A 19,055-nucleotide genomic window follows, 5' to 3' on the forward strand; every position below is an offset into this window, starting at 1 on the left:
AAATAAGGGTAAAATCTTTAACTATAACACAATTAAATAAATTTGGTGTGTGTGCAAAGTTCTCAGTAAACACAGCTCAATTTCAGGGCGAGCCCTACGTTATTGAGTTGAAGCTATACAAACCCACAGGGTTACATCCCCGGACCTTTGTGCATAAATGTGTTTTCATAAAGTGCAAAATTACACAAAATTAAGTGTGCTGAAATCTCTCCAATATACTCGAGGTGCAATAATAATTGCTACTTGTGACTTAATGTGAGGTTCAACTTCCACCCCTGAATTCTTCCCTTCAATTGTCCATTGCTTGTCAATGAAATCAACTATGAGCAAGCTTAGAACTGAAAAGCACACACCAAATTTATTTAATTGTGTTATAGTTAAAGATATTACCCTTATTTTGGGTTTGGTACAGATCTCCCAATATACCTGGCGGTTCATGAAGAATTTAGTATTGAAGAGCATAGAATTACAATGAACATTGGAGCATTTAGCGCTCTGGGCCACAGTAGAAACCTCTACTGCAGCTTAGTAAAAAGAGGGGTTAATCCATGTAAACAGTAATTTTGTCACTATTTATGTATATAAAGTAGATCTTTTATTTAGTTGGCTTAAGTTATATTCAGAACAGATTAATTTCATGCTCTACCTTTAACCTATGCTGCCCCCAAGTCTGTCCTTAACTTTACCTCCAACTCTATGCATATGCTTTATGCATGAAATGATGTGTAGAAACCAGGCTGAATAAAATAAATAAATAAATAAAGACTACTTAAGCATCAGTATCGGGATGGATCTTATAAATCCAGGTGCATTATTTAACACTTACCACTTTGGTGAAAAAACGTGGTTATCAGGCATTGTGCAGCAAGTTGGTCTACTTGCAGTAATACCAAGTATGTTTTTTTAAATCTGCCCCATTACCATGGTAACTGCAATGTTACTGCAGTAATGGTTGCCATGTGACTCTTTACTCAGGACTGCCTCCCTGATTCCCAAATACAATTACACACAAATGAAACATTTCTATAAACTAGTTGCAAACATTTGTGAACGTATTACAAAGTGTGAATATATTACATACATACACTTTTAGAATACTAGTATATTTGCACTTCTGTGTACATTTCTTCCTATATATGTCAGCATGCTGCCTAAGCACTAATCTGCAAATATCCATTTAACTTCTACAGTGCATATTGCCAAGGGTGTAGCTCCCTGTTTAATCTATGGGCATGCTTCTGAAAATTTACCTCTTAGCATTTATTCTTTGGATAAACTAGTGTGGTTAACCAATACAAAAAACAGTTGTATCTAAAAGGACAGATAAGGCCGGACCCGACACTCCTTCCTCAGGGCTCCTATAATGTGTCAATACAAAAAAACTGGAATCAGCAGAGGATAGCTGTGCACCACATAGGAGCTTATACATCTGAACAACCTGGGAGACTACTTTGAAGGATGTTAAGAGTTAAATAGTGTGTACTTATACTTTGTTGTTCATGTTGTACACTGTATGCCATAATAAAAAAATGATTTCAAATTCTTTCTTTTTTTTTGCTTCTTGCCTACCAGAGTGGCATGCACTCATCTCTTACCTGGTGACAACATTAAGAAGTACATGTCGGGGGGTGCTGTGGAGCCCGACTAGGATGGTCGTGGGTTAGATCAGCTCCAGCAGCCCTACCTACTATTTTCCTCTTCTGAGCTATATTACTGCTTTTTCAATTATTATTTTCAGCAGAATTTATTCTTTATATGATGGCTTCAGCAAAGGTTGGAAAACGTCACAAGCCTGAGCCCTTGTCACCTGCCAAATCTACCCAGGACAAATCTGACAAGCCGGAGGCTCCCTCCATGCTTGACTTATGGAAGGCAATTCGCTCACTACAAGATATTATGAATGACACGAAAGATGCCTTAACTGAGATGAAAGACGAACTCAGCACTATACACTCTGATATTTCAGGCTTCAAAACTAAGCTTGCTGATTTGGAAATCAAGTCTGCCACTGCCGATGCCAATATCAAGGCCCTGCAGACACATGTAAAGTGCTCTCTCCTCATCGAGCGGGAACTTGAAGACGCGAGCAACCGCTCACGCCGGAACAATGTGCGGCTGCTTGGAGTGCCGGAAAATCGGGAGGGCACTAATATACTGGCTTTCCTTGAAACATTCATCCCTTCTCTCCTAAACATTAATTTTACCAAAGACTTTGAGATCAAGAGAGCCCACTGCACACCTTCAACTCGGCAACAGCGTGATCAGCGCCCTCGACCGATTATACTCAAAATTCTCCGATACCAGCAGGTGCTGGAGATCATGCAAAAAGCCCGCACACTCGCTCCTATTACCTTCGAGGGACACAAGATACTATTCCTGCCCGACCTTCACAAGAACACAGTGAAATCAAGACAACAACTTCTGGCTCTTCGTCCTCAACTAAAGAAGATGGGTGCTCGTTTTGGAATTTACTACCCCGCCAGAATGAGAGTCACATACCTTAATCAAACACGCGACTTCACCGATCCGGAACTACTGGCGTCTTTCATTGAAGAAAAATCTCCAACCTCAATAGATGCAGTGTGACTGTGACCGCTCTAAATCATTCATGCACTGACTTACCAGCCTCGCCAGATCGTTCCTCGTGGGCTCCCCGGACTCCATTTTGCTTCCGTTGGACATTTCGGCCTGTACTTCCTGCTTACTTGCTTGCCTTCATGAAATGTTTGCTGTGACTCATATAATTCTGTTCTCTGTTCTCTCCGATACACCCGATCTGTCTTTCTACTTTAATCCCTTTCTCTCTCCGTATTTCCTCCCTTCTCCCACCCCCTTTATCTCTCTTCCTCGCCACCATTTTGCCTTCCGTGCTCCTCTTTCTTCTGCACTCGTGGAACCCAGTTGCACAACTTGTTTCCTAGCCGGTTCCTCTGACTTTTCTTTCAGACGCATTACCGCTGCTTTCCTCTCCTTGCTAGATGACTCACTGCATTATATAACTGATCTTTCCTTGCTACTGGCCTTTAACTGCTACTGGCCTTTTACTCAGCTTATCTCTCCCTTCACGGTCCACCGAGCTTCAATTAGGCTCTCATGTGCTTTGCTTCATATGTTTCCTTTATTGATTGCCTCTTCAGTATCAATTAATCTCCATGACTCATAGCCCTCTCTCTTTCAAATTCTTATTTCCAATTGCCTCTTTCTAGTCCTTTTCTTGGCTAAATGAATTTTATTATGACTACCCATATAATATCTCTCCCTTCTCTTTTTCTGCTGAGAATTTTTTTTTTACATATGCTTATTCATACTCTTACAATGCTAATTTGATTCATTACTCTTTTTCCTGTTCTCAGATGATGGTTGCTAACAGTTCTGAATTAGGCTGCTGTGATTGCTATCAGTCCTCGGCCGCCTGGCTTGACTTTCTAGTTACCCCAATTTGTTGCTGCGTTTGTAGCCTATCTCATTGACATTTGTTTTAAGTGCCTCCATTTTACCTGTTTGCTGTGAATGCACTATTCACCTGATTGGTTCTTGTCCTTTTTTCTTTTATCAAGGTGTACCTTCTCAGTGTATATTGCCTTACATCCCTCACTATCTGATTATTGTTGCCTGACTGAATATGTCATGAATCCAGCTGATATTTATCCATGCCTTTAACCTTTACTTCTCTCAATGTCAAGGGTCTAAACAATTGCATTAAAAAACGCAAAATTATTTCTTATTTACAGGATGATAATTCGGACATTGTTTTTTTACAGGAAACGCATCTTTCAGAATCTGATTCCCACAAACTTACCCTGAAAGGTTATTCGCCACCATTATGCTCACCTGCACTCAATGGGAAAAATGGAGTCATAACTTTCATACGTCAAAACCCAGCCATTTCCATTGATTTTAGCTCTCATGACATGAATGGTCGTTGGGTTAGTACTCTGCTTACTATCTCGCAACAACCAGTTCGCATCATTAATATATATGCTCCTAACACGGACCAACCAGATTTCTTTACCAATTTGGCTACCCACATCCTTCAAAGCCCTAATACTCCTATTATTTTAGGGAGGGACTTTAATCTCATCCTAGATGTAGATAAGGATAGGAAGTCCCATGCAACATATAAAAAGACCCGATCCTGGTTCACTCTACATGATATCATTTCACAGTTACAACTCATTGATCCGTGGAGACTCCACCATCCTGATGCTGACCGTTATACCTTTTTCTCTGCTCCCCCACTCCACCTATTCTCGCATTGACTACTTTCTTGCTAGTTCCTCCCTGGTTGACCATCTCTCCTCCTCTACCATTGGAGATATTGTCATTTCGGACCACGCTGCCATCTCCTTGACTTGCAACCATTTTTCTCTCTCGCCCAAATCCAGACAATGGAGATTCAATTCCTCTCTACTTATGGAACCTGACTTTGTCACCACTGTCAATGATGCCATAAATGAATTCTTTGCATTCAATTTAGCTGACCAAACCTCTTGGCCTAATACATGAGACACCTTTAAGGCTTACATACAGGGAGTCATCATCCAATATTCCTCTCATCTCCACTCTGTCAGGAAAAAACGAATCAAGGATCTGGAACAACGTATTCACGTTGCAGAATCTACATATACATCTGATTTATCTAATATCACTGCCCTAACGGATCTCCGAAAACTTCGTTTCGAATATAATTCCTTACTCAGTACTGCAGCAGCTAGATCAGTATTTGTTCAAGCATCTACATATCACGCGGAAAATAACAAGACCGGCCATTTGCTTGCGAATCTTCTAAATAAATCTTCTAACCAAACTTCTATCCCTTCGATCAAAGACCCCTCCGGTGCTCTTCTTACTGGGACATCTGCTGTATCGTCTCAGTTTCTCTCATTTTACCAAACACTATATTCTTCTGACTCCTCTTATTCGGCTACCTCTACGGACTCTTTTCTAGCATTGCAACATCCGACGGTCTCCTCATCTGACTTACCTCTTCTTGATAAAACATTCACAGCACAGGAACTCTTGGAAGCAATTACTTCTCTAGCTCCCAAGAAATCCCCAGGACCGGATGGACTGACCGCCGAATTCTATAAAGCTTTTCATCAGACATTATTACCCCACATGCTTGCTTTCTTTCACCATCTCTGTGCTCATGGGACTGCTACGGGCTCCTTCACTGAAGCCACGCTGATTGTTTTCCCGAAACCGGGAAAGGACCCACAGGACGTTAAGAACTACCGTCCTATCTCCCTCATCAATGTCGATGCCAAGATTTTTGCCAAAATCCTGGCCTCTCGTATGCAATCTGTTCTTTCCTATTTAATTAGTCCGGACCAATCCGGATTCTTACACAATCGCTACTCATCTAATAACACTCGTTTATTTTCTCATATTCTTCACCATACAGACTCCAATCCAGATAGACTTCTGATTATGGCATTAGATGCTGAAAAAGCCTTCGACCGTGTTGAATGGCCCTTCCTTTTTCACATGCTTTCATGGTTCGGCTTTCCCGAAACATTCATTCGCATGATCAAAACCTTATACTCCCACCCTCAAACCAAAATTTTGATTAATGGACATTTAACTTCTTCCTTTTCGCCTTCGAGGGGTACCAGACAAGGATGCCCAATTTCACCTCTCCTTTTTAATCTCGTACTTGAACCTCTTCTTATTGCCATCCGGAATGATTCTTCTATTAAGGGATTCCATCATGACTCTTTCTCTGTTAAACTTTCTGCTTATGCAGATGATATCCTACTCTATGTCACGCCGGAATCTTTGCCCTCGGTCCTATCCCAAATCCACCGCTACTCCGCTATCTCCGGTTACAAGCTAAATATTTCTAAGTCTGAAATTATTCCACTAAACTGTAATGACGTGCAGACAGTGGTCACAGGACAGGGATTTCTTTGGTCTCCCCAAAAAATAAAATATCTCGGAATCTTCTTTGGTCCCTCCCTAGACTCCACTATACAATTTAATACCGAACATCTTATTTCAACCACCCTCACCTGTACTCGCAAGTGGTCTCCGCTCAATCTGACGTGGTTTGGTCGTCTTTCTACTATTAAGATGATGATCGTTCCTAAAATCAATTATGTTCTCAGCATGCTCCCCATACTCCTTCCTCATGCTGTTTACGCCCGCATTGAGAAACTCCTTGTAGACTTTCTCTGGCAGGGAAAACAACCTAGAATTGCGCTTAAAAAATTGAAATCCCCCCGTGAATGGGGAGGTGTTAATTTTCCCTGCTTCAGAGGTTATCACATGGCCTTCTTGATGACTCAGGGCTCTCTTTGGCAAGATTCTAATCCGATCTCAGTCAATCCTAATTGGTTACAACTCGAAATGACTTTGACGGATCCATCTTCTCTTAAGCATGCCCCTTGTATGTCTCTCACTGCTTCTATCAAAGCTAACCCCATTCTCAAGAGTACATGGTCAGCGATTTGTTATGTGGACTCCATCTCTTCTCATAAATGGGCAGAATCTTCGTTAGCTCCCGTCTGGAATAATCCTCGTATCACAATCAATAAGGAGATGGTGGTGTGGAAGAGGTGGCAACAACAGGGGATTTGGTATGTTCATCATCTCCTCCAGAATGACCACTGGCTTTCCTTTTCCGATCTTATGGTCAAATTCCACATTCCTCAATCTCAATACTTTCTCTGGATACAGCTTCATCATAGTCTCAAATCTGCCTTTCCATCTCCTATCTCCCTTGCTGTTCCTCCTGACTTACCTAGCCTATTTCTTTCCTATCCTACCATGAAAGGTCAGATATCTAAATGGTATAAATATATCCAATCTCACACCACCACACCTCCCCATGATACCATAGCGAAATGGAATGCTTCATTACACACTTCATTCACTGAACATTCGTGGCTACTCATGTGGCCCAAACTTCTGAAGTCACTTCGTTCAGCCTCACACATACAAACAGCGATATTCTTATACCACAGGGCCTTTTGGACCCCGGATAAGTCAGCCAAAATAAATCGGTCTTATGATGGTTGTTGCTGGACCTGTAAATCCCCTGATGGCTCTTTACTCCATATACTTTACACATGTACACATGTCTCATCTTTTTGGTCTAATGTGTGGTCTACAATTGCCCGCATCTTTCATATCACCGATACTTTTTCCTTTGACTTATTGTTTAATGGCTCTTCGATCCTATCCTCCCCTTTATCCATCACTCATGAACGCCTGTTAATTATACTTGTATTCACTGCTCTCTCCACCATCCTGCACAATTGGAAGGATACCACTAAACTACATGTCAATTTATGGTAGAACTCGATATGTCTCCTTGTGAAATATGAATGTCATTTTGCTGAACGCAATAACTCCATGATCTCTTATACAAAAACTTGGTCCCCTCTGCTTGAATATTGCAAATCAGTCTCATGAATACTGAATATTGTTACTCAGATTCTTGACTTTAATATTCATTTCTCTATTATATGTTTTTGCCTCACCCTTAGTCTTCTGAATTCAGGCACTTATCAGAATTAACCATGTTCCAATACATTTTATATATATCATATTCTTTTATTTTAGATTGGACATGTCCTTCTGATTTTTCTGGTACATTATTTGAGCATTTCACCTACTGTTTTTTTTTCTTTTCTTCAATACCCCTTTCTTGAACTAATGTCATCACATCTTTATTTTGTTATGTATTTAATAATCTGTGATCATTATTCCTTTGTGGATGCACTTCACACTTGTTAATGATATTGTTATAATGTGCTCCTTGTTGGAGCACTCACATTGTTGGCTTTGTATTTTTTCTCTACTTATAAAATCAATAAAACACTTTGAACAAAAAAAAAAAAAGAAGTACATGTCACACACTTTCAAATGTATATATTATATTTCCAATGTTGGTGCATTTTTAAGAGAAAAAAAAATACCAGCCATGACTTATGAATCAACCCTCATATGTATATGTATATACGTATATATGTGTGCATCTATCTATCTATCTGTACATACACACAAACACATATATATATATATATACACATACATACACTGTATATGCTGTATATAGATATACATGTATATATCTATAGATACATATGCATAGATATAAATGTTTTCTCATTCAATTCAGCAAAGACATGACTCCTATGCAAAATTTCACATAGCTTCTAAGATATTATTTACACTGCACGCCTGTGACTCCTGTGGTTCAACTAAAGAAATTCATCAAATTTCCTTCCCACTACTACTCTAGTCCTAAAAAATTCATACATATATACATATACCAATGCATCTTTATCTTATCCTGCAGCACCATCTGCTATTCCAATATCAAACAACTTCTCTTACCTCTCTCTTCAGTTAAAAAGATTTACCAGTATGGATCTGTATAACGAGCTCTGTTTCATAAATCCTCCTAGAAACATTTCCAAAACTGTGCTTGATGTTAACACATTACCCAAATATCCTATAGATACTTCATCTTACAATACCACTTATTTCTCAGATTCTAAGAGTTTAAGAAGCTGTTGATTGAATTTCTGGATTTCTCTAATTTTCCCTATAGAGTAAAGTTCATCCTTGGGAGTCCCTGAAGGTCTCAAGGAAGGGATTCCCCAGAGTCTCAAAGTTCTACCCAAAGTTCTTAAGCAGTTGTAAAAGTAAATGTACTGTATGATGTAATACTTAAATAAGAGGAAAAGTACAGTGAAGTATATATTAAAAACTACTTGGATAATGAGTCTGATGAGGGGCCACACACCACTCAGAGGGGTCCCCACCACCACAGGCACCAGGTGCTCTGCCTGACCCAGACACTGCTGGCACAAAATAGTCACAGCTGCTGCATCATGGGATAGAGTCGCAGCGAGAAACTGCAGAACAGCTGTGCCTCATGTGAGAGGAGAGCTGGCAGGCCTTCAAAAATATCTGGCCTTGAGTCGCAATGTGCAGGTCTTGACTACAGCTTTGTAGGTACCACATGTAGTCTCCACGACAGCAGCTGCTGGGGCAGGGAAAACCACAGCTAAATTGGCCCGGGTGACCCAACCTGAAACCAAGACCAGCATACCAGACAGGGGGGCAAATCCCTCACATGGTGCCCATGTTCCCTTGCTGTTCCAGATTCTGTGCCAAGGAGCACATCAGCCACTGACAACACCAAGTGGACAGACTTCCACGAGGCAGCAAAGGCAGTGGGGACCAAATGGGACTCTCTTGCCAGTGTTTGCAGGACAGGAAAAGAGCCCTCTGGGACACAATGCCTCCTCCTCGTATCCCCAACCCTGCAGACCCAGGGTAGGATGCACAAAGCTCTGGCAACCTGCTAAAATTACCAGGTTGGGAACAATTTTGATTTTCCAGTGCATGCTCAGCACAAATAGCATGCAAGTCATATGAACTCTATTTCTGCTGAGTAGCCCGGCAAAAGAGGAAGGAACTGTGTGCTTGGTGCTTGGGCACAAGAGCTAAGCAGAAGGCATAGCTCTTCTGCACAGTTCACATGCATTTATTCAGGTACTCAAGCAGTTTTCCCTGTTTGTCCCAGCCGGCTCACAATCTATCTAATGTACATGGTGCAATGGGGGATTAAGTGACTTGCCTAGGATCACAAGGAACAGCATGGGTTTGAACCCACAACCTCAGGGTGCCGAGACTGTAGCTTTAGCCACTGTGCCACACTCTGGACATTTCTGCAATGTTGAATTATTCCTGAAATTCCCTCTTCTCAATACCACGCAAAACAGCCCCAACACACCTCTTTCAGATTTAAATGCACTGCAGATAAACAGTAAAGAAAACTATCTACACAATGTTTTTTGAAAATAGTGATTTGGACATTTGGGTTTGTTTGTTTTTTTAAATATCTTTATTCATTTTTAAGCCATACATAAGTGCAACATATCTTACAATCAAATTATACTATAAAAGCAGTTAAAATCAAACAAATTGTAATCTATGACATGGATATATCACCCCCCCCCTCCATGCTCATATTCAAAAATTGAACTCAAATTAAAGAATTAAAAAATATTTTCCAACCATCCCTCCCACCCACCCACCCTGGACGTGTATGACCAAAGGGCAAAATCAATCATCACTCTTTGCAAAATTTTGTCACTGGCTCCCAAATCATCAGAAAATTTTTGTAATGTCCCTGTTGTATAGTCATAGCATGCTTCATTTTAAAAACGTGACACAGAGACTTCCACCATAAGGTATAATTCAATCTACCCCAGTTTTTCCAATTCCATAAAATAAGCTTTATGGCAACCCTTGTCATAATAAAGAGAAGTTTATTATTGTGAGATGATATTTGGCTTTTAGCTCTCATTAAAAGTGCCAAATAGCACAGTGTCATATGTTAGTGCCACTGGATTTTCCATTATTTTGTTTACCTGATCCCAAATGGAGCTCCCAAATTGAAGTATCAAGGGACAATAATATAACAAATGATCCAATGTCCAGGTTCAAGATGACAGTGCCAGCATCTATTAGACTCTTTGGACATTTTGGAGAAAAAACATCCATCTGCTACTGTATGTCACTTTTTGTATATTTTCTGACCCTAGGTAACATACCAGAAATAAAATGACATACTAGAAATAAAAAATAATTCATAACTAAGAGAGTAATGTCTACATGATTTTAAATATTTATTCAACAGAATTGTAACTTTTGTGAAATTTTAGAAAGTCGTGCTCTAATTTATGATTGATTGGTAGCGACAAAGCTAAATTTCTTCTTACAAGCAGAAATGAGTTTTAAAGGAAATATACCTGCTAGAAGGTTGATCCAAAGGCAAAGAAACCAAAAGCTCCATTTTATTAAAGTGCCTGAATGAATTTACTTTCAAATTCTATATATGGCACCAGAAGTTGTATGTGGCAATCAGTGTGCACAGCCAATTTTCAAGTACAACTTAATTATTTAACAAGACCAATCAGCACCAATAATTAGCAATTGACATCTCATAACTGATGTTAATTGGCACTAGTTAGAAAACAGCCATCAGTCTGGGGAGATGATTTCAAATGTCTCTTGGGGCAACATGAACAGAGATGGATCTTTTGTTGACACACTTGTGAACCTGTCAGTCTTAATGTGCTGGAATGGAAGGCCTTTCTCTGAAGGCTTATCATTTTTCTGTTTTGCGATTGGTTGTGGCATCGTGATGTCATGACGCTCTGAATGGCCTTTTATAAGCCGTGTTATGTGCTAAGGGGCCAGTATGAAACTGATTTGAGGCAAAGCAACTATTTGATAGGTGTTGCTACAATTTTTTTCTTTAGTGCTTTGTTTTTCATATAAATGTATTTATATTTTCTTTTTGCTTTAGTGGTTTTTCCTTTTGGTTTAGTGATGAAATGGGTAAAAAAACATTTAATCCAGTTTTATCATTATTTTCTTATATATTTTGAATGGGTTAACTATGGGCTCCTTTTACAAAGGTGCGCTAGCATTTTTAGCGAACACACGGGATTAGTGCGTGCTAGCCGAAAAACTACTGCCGGCTCAAGAGGAGGCAGAAGCAGCTAGCATGCGGGGCATTTTAGCGCACGCTATTCCGCGCGTTAAGGCCCTAACACACCTTTGTAAAAGGAGCCCTATATGGACTGACCATTTTATTACAGTTACTGACAGGTTAGCTCTTAAGCACCCTGTAAAAATGTTTGTAAGGAGACAATGACTCACCTAGTTCCATCCAATTTTGCTACTTTTGATAAGACAAAGTTGTGAACTGGAAAATGCTGGAAAAAAATGTCACTCCTCAAAATATATAACAGGTCAATAGTGTTTTTTTAAAATGAGATTGATAAGTTTAAAACTGTTATGTGTTGGACTAATAATGACATTCAAGAGTGAGGAGATGAGGTACATAATGGAATGAATTCTAGAAAGGGAACTAAAAGGCACCAAAAATCTAAGTGCTAAGCTGATATTCCATAATGACAATTTTGTGCACCAAATCCATTATAAAATACTAAAGTACAAGAGTTCACATTTATGTGACATTTAGGTATGACTACTTTTTCCATATCAATAGCAGGTGTAAAAGTTAGTGCTTAAATGTTGACACTTATGCACACAATTTACAATATTCTATAAGTTTCTATAATTCTCTACAGCAGTGTTTTTCAACCTTTTTACACCTATGGACCACCAGAAATAAAATAATTATTTTGTGGACCGGCATCGGTCCGTGGACCGGCGGTTGAAGAACACTGGGCTAAGTCGTGGGCCAGACCCCGCCCATCTCTACCCAATCTTCACCCCAGACCCTGCCTCCATAATAGTACTAATTGCACCTTGTACATCCCGTGCCTCATCTGGAAGCCTTCCCTCTGACGTTGCAACGTCGGAGAGAAGGCTTCCGGTTCAGGCGCAGGAAGCCTGTAGGAGCCACTGCCCGTGGCTTTGTGCACTGAATCAGTTAGGAAGAGGGAACTGGCTCGAAGATAACGCCGCATCGATCGCACCATGGACCAGCGGTTGAAGAACACTGTTTTGGCCCTGATGCACGTGCTGGCCCTGTGGACCGTCAGGAAATTTCTGTGGACCGGCACTGGTCCGTGGACCGGTGGTTGAAGAACACTGCTCTACAGTATAAGTGTGTGATGTTCCCATGGCTTCACCACGCCTCTACCATATTTATCACCCTCACAATTATTCATTAAAGCACTTAGGGCCCCTTTTATTAACCTATGCTAGAGGTTCATAGTGCAAGCCAGTGCAGCAAATGCTCTGATGCTTATTAGAATTCCATTGATAAAAGGGGGGGGGGGGGGAGTTAAGCACTATGTTTTAGAACAGTGTCTAAGTACAGTTACTTATGTAACTTCCTTTTACCCCTTTTGTAGAGTACAGTACTCCCCTGATATTCGCAGGAGTTCCATTCCAGGAACCCCCACGAATGTTGAAAAACTGCGAATATGGTTTTTAGCGGGGGAGACAGGAGAGGGCAGCCGGAGCGCTGGTGAGTGAAGGAAATCACTCACAGTATGTTCCGACCGCCTCTTCCTGTACTAAAGTCGGGTCTTACCAATCAGGAGCTGCGTGTCAAAGGAGCTCCTGATTGGTGAGGCCCGACTTTAGTGCAGGAGGTCAAAGCATACCGCGAGTGATTTCCTTCACTCGCTGGTGCTCCGGCTGCCCTCTCCTGCCTCTCCGGCTGCCCTCTCCTGCTCGGTCATTCGCAGTTGGAAAATACCGTGAATGACCAGGACCGCGAATCGCCAACCATGAATTCATGGGGGAGCACTGTAAAACTTCTATTTTAGCACCAAAAGGTAGGCACTAAAGTGACGCCTACCTTTGACACACTATATAGAATTAGGGGGAATGTGTTCTCTACTGAGGTTCAGAAACAATCATTAGAATGTGGAATTATTAGAACTTTGAAGTAATACAAACTTTACACAATTTTTGATTAGTGATACTGGGGGAAACAGAAGATAAACTGGATGGTTGTAAGGCTATATCTGCAAATTTTATTTGATTCCTTATAGCAGGAGAAAGGTGATGAATTATTCAGAGTTTGATAGACTGGATGACTGTAGAACTGTCCTTGCATATTTTTTTTAAAGTAATGTAATTTGATTATTTTATTGTAACACTAGTTTTTTAGCCCGTTACATTAATGGGTGCTAGAATAGATGTGTAGACTTAGGCATTTCTCTCTCTCTTTCTGTATGTGTGTCTTTTTATCTTTCTCCCTGCCCCCCTTTCTTTCTGTCTCTCCCCCCTGTCCAGCAGTAGCCCTTCTCCCTTCCTTTTACCTTCCCTCTGTCCAGCAGAACCCCTTTCCTGCTCCCCCTATCCATCAGTAGCCCTTCTCTCTTCTTTTTACCTACCAATATTCCCATTTCCCCTTTTACCTTTCCTATTTCCACCCCATCCAGCATCATTAGAGTACCTGTTGCATTGTTGGTGTTCCAGTATCTCCTCTGTCTTGGGTCTGGGCCGAGTATTGTGGGCCAGGATTGCCAAGGGTGCCCTGTGGGACAGGCAGGGGCAAGGTCAGCAGAGGTGGGGGAGTTCTGGGTGGCAGCGTGAGTTCACTCTGGTGCGGTGCCTCTGCCGTGTCGCAGGGAGCTGGTGTCTGCACTTCTAGCCACTTCCTTTAGAGTCCTTACTGCAGCGCGCAGGCGTCGCATCGCACGGCGGTGACGTCCAGGCCTTACACTGCCACGTCTCTCCTGAACCGCGACGAAGAGGGCAGGGGGTGCTAGCGGCTGGCAGCCGTCACTCCGCACCGCCTTTTGCCTCAAGCTGCCGCGGTGTCCTCCCGGCAGCCTCTGCTCCGCACTGCCTTGCCGCGGCAGCATCAAAAGACACTTCGGCCGGTAGGGCCATATTGTGAGGTGGAGAGCAGGGAAGCTTGTCTGGCACGCATGCGCACTCGTACCGCCGCGACAGATCAGGGAACACGCGGCGCGAGTGTGCATGTGCGCTTAGCGTTTTATTATATATGATGCCTTGTGCTAATGTAGAAGAAGGCCTGGATGGCAAAAATTGCGCAGAAGAAGCAATAGCAGGGCATGACAGAGATCTTTCAGTCCTGATCAGAGGGTCTTATATACATGCAAACACATTTAAAGCTTTGAGAAGTCAGGATAATTAAAAGACCAGGAAATCGATGTGTAGCATAGGAAAATGGGAATTGCATAGCTGTGTGAATTGCTAGGTGAAGCAAGACCATAAGGGGAATCAGGATATACATAATACACACATAGAGGTATTAAAGTGCCTCCATGTTTCTTTCTGTCTCACTCCTCTGTCTCTCTCTGTGTCTTTGTGCAGTTTCCCGCCTTGATCCTCATGGTTTAATTGATGACAGATGTTCTTGAGCTGGTTAGCTTGATTTCACATTCTAATGCTGGGTATAGAAGAAAAGCTTTCTTGCATTAAATATGAATGAAATATGTTGTGTGGATATGTGGATGATTGGGGCCCCAAATGTGTGATGTGTGGTTTGAATGATCTGTGAGAGAATGATTTGTATTTAATTTCAAATGTTTTACATATATAAGATTCAAGAAACTTTAAGGGAGCCTAAGAGCAACATCTGGAGTTAGTTAGGACAAGAGTGAAGGAATGGTTATCATGGAAACCCTCTAGAGGCCCGCAAATGTCAGCTAGGTTGACCTCCAGCATAGGAAAGGGGGGGGGGGGGGGGGTCTGGGTTTTTCTGTTCCTGTGTGTTAGTGAAACTTGAAACTGTCAGTTTTCCAAAGCAAGTTTCATCTGACACAGAAAGGCTGTTGGATTTAAGCTTTTTGAGAATTACAAAGGGTTCATTGGGTATGTTATAATGTGATGTGCATTCAGAAATTGATTTAAACAAAAATATAATTTATAAACTTTTTCTTATGTAAAGAAATTTCTTTGTTCATACCTAAGGACAGCCTCTGTCGGCTGATTGGTTGACAAGTGTGATGTCATACTGGTTAGTGTGAAGGTATAAAAGGAACACACCAGAATAGACTCTTTGAGATTATATTTGTCAGGAGAGATGTGCTTTGATATGCCTGCATTATATGATTCTCCATCACACATATGCCTTCTGAGACAAGAATGTAAGATTAAAATTAATAAATAATAATATTGGACTGGTAATATATGTGCGATTGCCATTATTTCTGAACACCTAGAAGCGAGGTTGGCACAGTGCGCAGCACGTGTGCTAATCAGCTAATCAGTAAAATCAAATTTTGAAAAGTAAAGTAAGAAGATTCCTGTCTTGTTTTTTTTGTGATCAGCTGAGAATGAAGATGATAATAAATTACCACTATGATGAATACAAGTTTATTGACTGGACATAATTGTAATGTTTTGGCAGTTGCTTGAATCAGGGATATTGTTTCTAAGAACGATGTAGTCAACTACCAAAATGTGACTGTGCTGGGTTTATGCCCAGTCAATTAAACTTTATTTCCCATACTGATACTTTATTATTATCGTTCTTCTCCATTGATTACCAGTTGGTTTTCCTTTGCCTCCCTTCTTTTGGATCCCTTACCTGGTTTGTAGCCTGTGTGGTCAATTACCGTTCCAATTAAACCAATTAAAAACAAGTTTTTCACACTGAATTCAGCTTGGCATCCTCAATAAGGACCCTAGAAGTGTCTATCCTAGGTGGTGTTTATTAAATTAAACCCAAAATGCATTTAGGTGGCATATGGGTGTATAGACATATATCTATACTATTATTTGAAATAGTTTCCTACTTAACTGTTGAGTATGGGGGAACTTGTTTTGAGGGTCTTGATCAGATTTATTGAGGGTGGTTTGCTGATCATCAGATGAAACTTGATGGAGGGATTAAAGCAGGGTATACTCTCAAGGGTGATAGTACTGCAGGTTGAGTTGGACTGCCAAGGTACTTTCTGTGTTAAAGTTTGACTTGGGGCCTAAATTAAATGGCATTGCAGAAAGTATAGGTATCCTCATTTGGGGCATATAATGTGAGCCCATGTTGTGTCTGCCTTGTGTGATAAATGCTTGGCATATCTCTTTATTTACCACATCGATGTTGTCACACCATAAGATTTGCATTTAAGGTGAAGAAAGAGGGAAACAAACTACAGCATTTTAGTAAACAGTGTTATTTATCAAGTAATGACAGGACCATACATGGGCAAATTTATGAGTTAATATCACAATCTTCTGTGTCTTTACCAGGGCCTCAGAAAACTCTCCTAAATTTATAAATAAATTTCCTAAATTGTATGAGCATAAAACACTGAAACATTTCTTTCAAAACAAATTTGATTTCAAATAGCATTAAAATATGATGTCAGAAATTGTTTAGGCTTTCTTTGTAAGAGCAAAAAAAGTTGATATTAGAGTTGAGAGAAAGATACAGGATGGACATCTAGACCATTCAGCTAGAATTAGATGGAAAATATTACCAAGTTTATATGTTATTATTATTATTATTATTATTTACATGAATGTTTGTATCAACCCATTAAAAAAGTGAAAATGTGGGAAAGCCATTAACATTGACCTGAAAAAGAACCAAAAAAGCTTTCTGTGCATATTCCTACAAGAGACCTAAGTCAGAGCTCATCTGTGTGCTTAAAGAGATATGTAAGTATGCATCAATCTGCCCCACCCCAGATTCTAATATCTGTTTATATATTTCTATTTCTGGAGCACATTCAGAAAGTTCTCAACCTTTGAAATTGCTAACATTCAATTTTATATTGTATGATCCATTGTAGTATTTTACAGGTAGAAGCTAATCAATATGGGAAAAAAATTCTTCTTGTTGTAAATGTTCACATTCTTTAATTAATGTTTACCTTTGGAAAAAGTAAATTTTCGCTGTAGAGCTTTCTTCAGAGCCATCTTAACATCCTTGTTCCTCAGGCTGTAGATGTATGGGTTGAGTGTGGGGGACAGCACACTATACATCACACTGGCAATCTTGTCCTTTTGCAATGAATAGCTGGAAGAAGGCCTGAAATACATGAATGCTATTGTCCCATAGAAGAGTATAACTACAGTGAGATGGGAAGAGCAGGTGGAGAAGGTCTTGTGCCTTCCACCAGTTGATTGGATCTTCAGAATGCTTTTGATGATATAGACATAGGAGATCAGGATGATCACGAAGGGACCCATTACTAGCAGTGAGGCCTCTGTAAAGATCAACAGCTCATTGATAGAGGTGTCTGTACAAGAGAGCTTTAACAGTGGTGCGAGATCACAGAAGAAGTGCTGGATCTTGTTGGACTTACAGAAGGAAAGACGTAATGCCAACAGTGTGTGCAAGAAAGCATGCATAATGCTGATGACGAAAGAAGTTAACAACATGGTGAGACATACCTTCTTGTTCATGATTGAGATATAATGTAGAGGATTACATATGGCAACATAACGGTCATATGCCATAATAGACAGAAGCATACATTCTTCTATAGTAAAAGCAATGAAGAAACAGAGTTGAGTAAAACAATTGGAGAATGAGATGGTTTTCTTGCCAGAGCTGAGGTTGCTTAACATTTTGGGGACAGTAACTGTAGTGACACACATGTCTATAAAAGACAAGATACAGAGAAATAAATACATGGGCGTATGGAGCTGGGAGTTCCCACTAATAACTGAGATCATGGTTCCATTCCCCAGAAGATTGATCAAGTACATGACCAGGAACACGAAAAAGAGAAAATCATTTAATTCTTCATGATCAGTAGGTCCCTGGAGAAGAAATTCAGTAACAAGTGTCTCATTCCTCCATTCCATTTTCAGCCTCTTATTATGGAAATCTAAGAAAACATTCACCAAACAGAAATGAGTCAGGATGGCAGTGACATGGAGAGACGTCTTTTTAAGGAGGTCTTAGGTGAAATATTACTCCAACAGCTAAAGAACAAAATTTGGGGAAAATATGGACAGTTCAGAATAAAACAAGAAAGAAAATATTTATTTTGTTTACATTTTCTTATCTGCTAAAGAGAATAAAACGAAGTATAACCTATCACACATGCCTAAAATTTGTACTTACAATGCAGTTTTCATAATGAACTAGCCAGTCTAACAAAAGCATAGATCAAAGTATGTAAAAACTACCCTATCAAAACACCTAAATTCATTAGTCTCATTTCACTAGGTAGACATATTTCACTCAGTCAAAAAATAGATATTTCAGGATGCAGACATGAATGGAGAAGTTTAAAGTTTCAGATTTATGTAGGTAGATTTCCCATTTACCTCCATCCATAGCAATGGCATTGTGGGGGTGAGCGACGCCCGGGGCGGTTAGGCTGAGATTTTTGGGCCAAAAAAATGGCTCAAAAATGGGGGCCTAGGTTTATAGTCGTGCTTCCTTTTTGATGATGGTGCTTTTATCCTCTCCTCCCAACCCAATGACCAATGCTGCTATTTTCTACCCCACCCCACCCTACCCAATAATGTCCGGTACTGCTATCCTCCAACCCCCTTCCTGAAAACTGGCACTGCTGTCTCCCACCCCCCTTCAATGACTGATATTGATATCTTCCTCCCCCCACCCCAATGACCGGCACTCCTATCCTCTACTACCTGCTCCTCCCGCC

General features: G+C 40.5%; 1 protein-coding gene across 1 annotated transcript; it reads right to left on the reverse strand.

The window, feature by feature from the left end:
- Positions 1-17,292: 17,292 nt before the first annotated feature.
- Positions 17,293-18,243, reverse strand: LOC117368494 (olfactory receptor 1019-like). The gene has a single exon (XM_033962220.1). The coding sequence runs from the start codon at positions 18,241-18,243 to the stop codon at positions 17,293-17,295; it is 951 nt and encodes a 316-aa protein (XP_033818111.1).
- Between the last annotated feature and the right edge of the window lie 812 nt (positions 18,244-19,055).

Source organism: Geotrypetes seraphini, chromosome 1 (assembly GCF_902459505.1).
Source record: "Geotrypetes seraphini chromosome 1, aGeoSer1.1, whole genome shotgun sequence".
Classification (NCBI taxonomy): domain Eukaryota; kingdom Metazoa; phylum Chordata; class Amphibia; order Gymnophiona; family Dermophiidae; genus Geotrypetes; species Geotrypetes seraphini.

Excerpts from the sequence above, each read along its gene's own strand:
- LOC117368494 (XM_033962220.1), bottom strand. The coding sequence starts at position 18,243 with ATGGAATGGAGGAATGAGACACTTGTTACTGAATTTCTTCTCCAGGGA.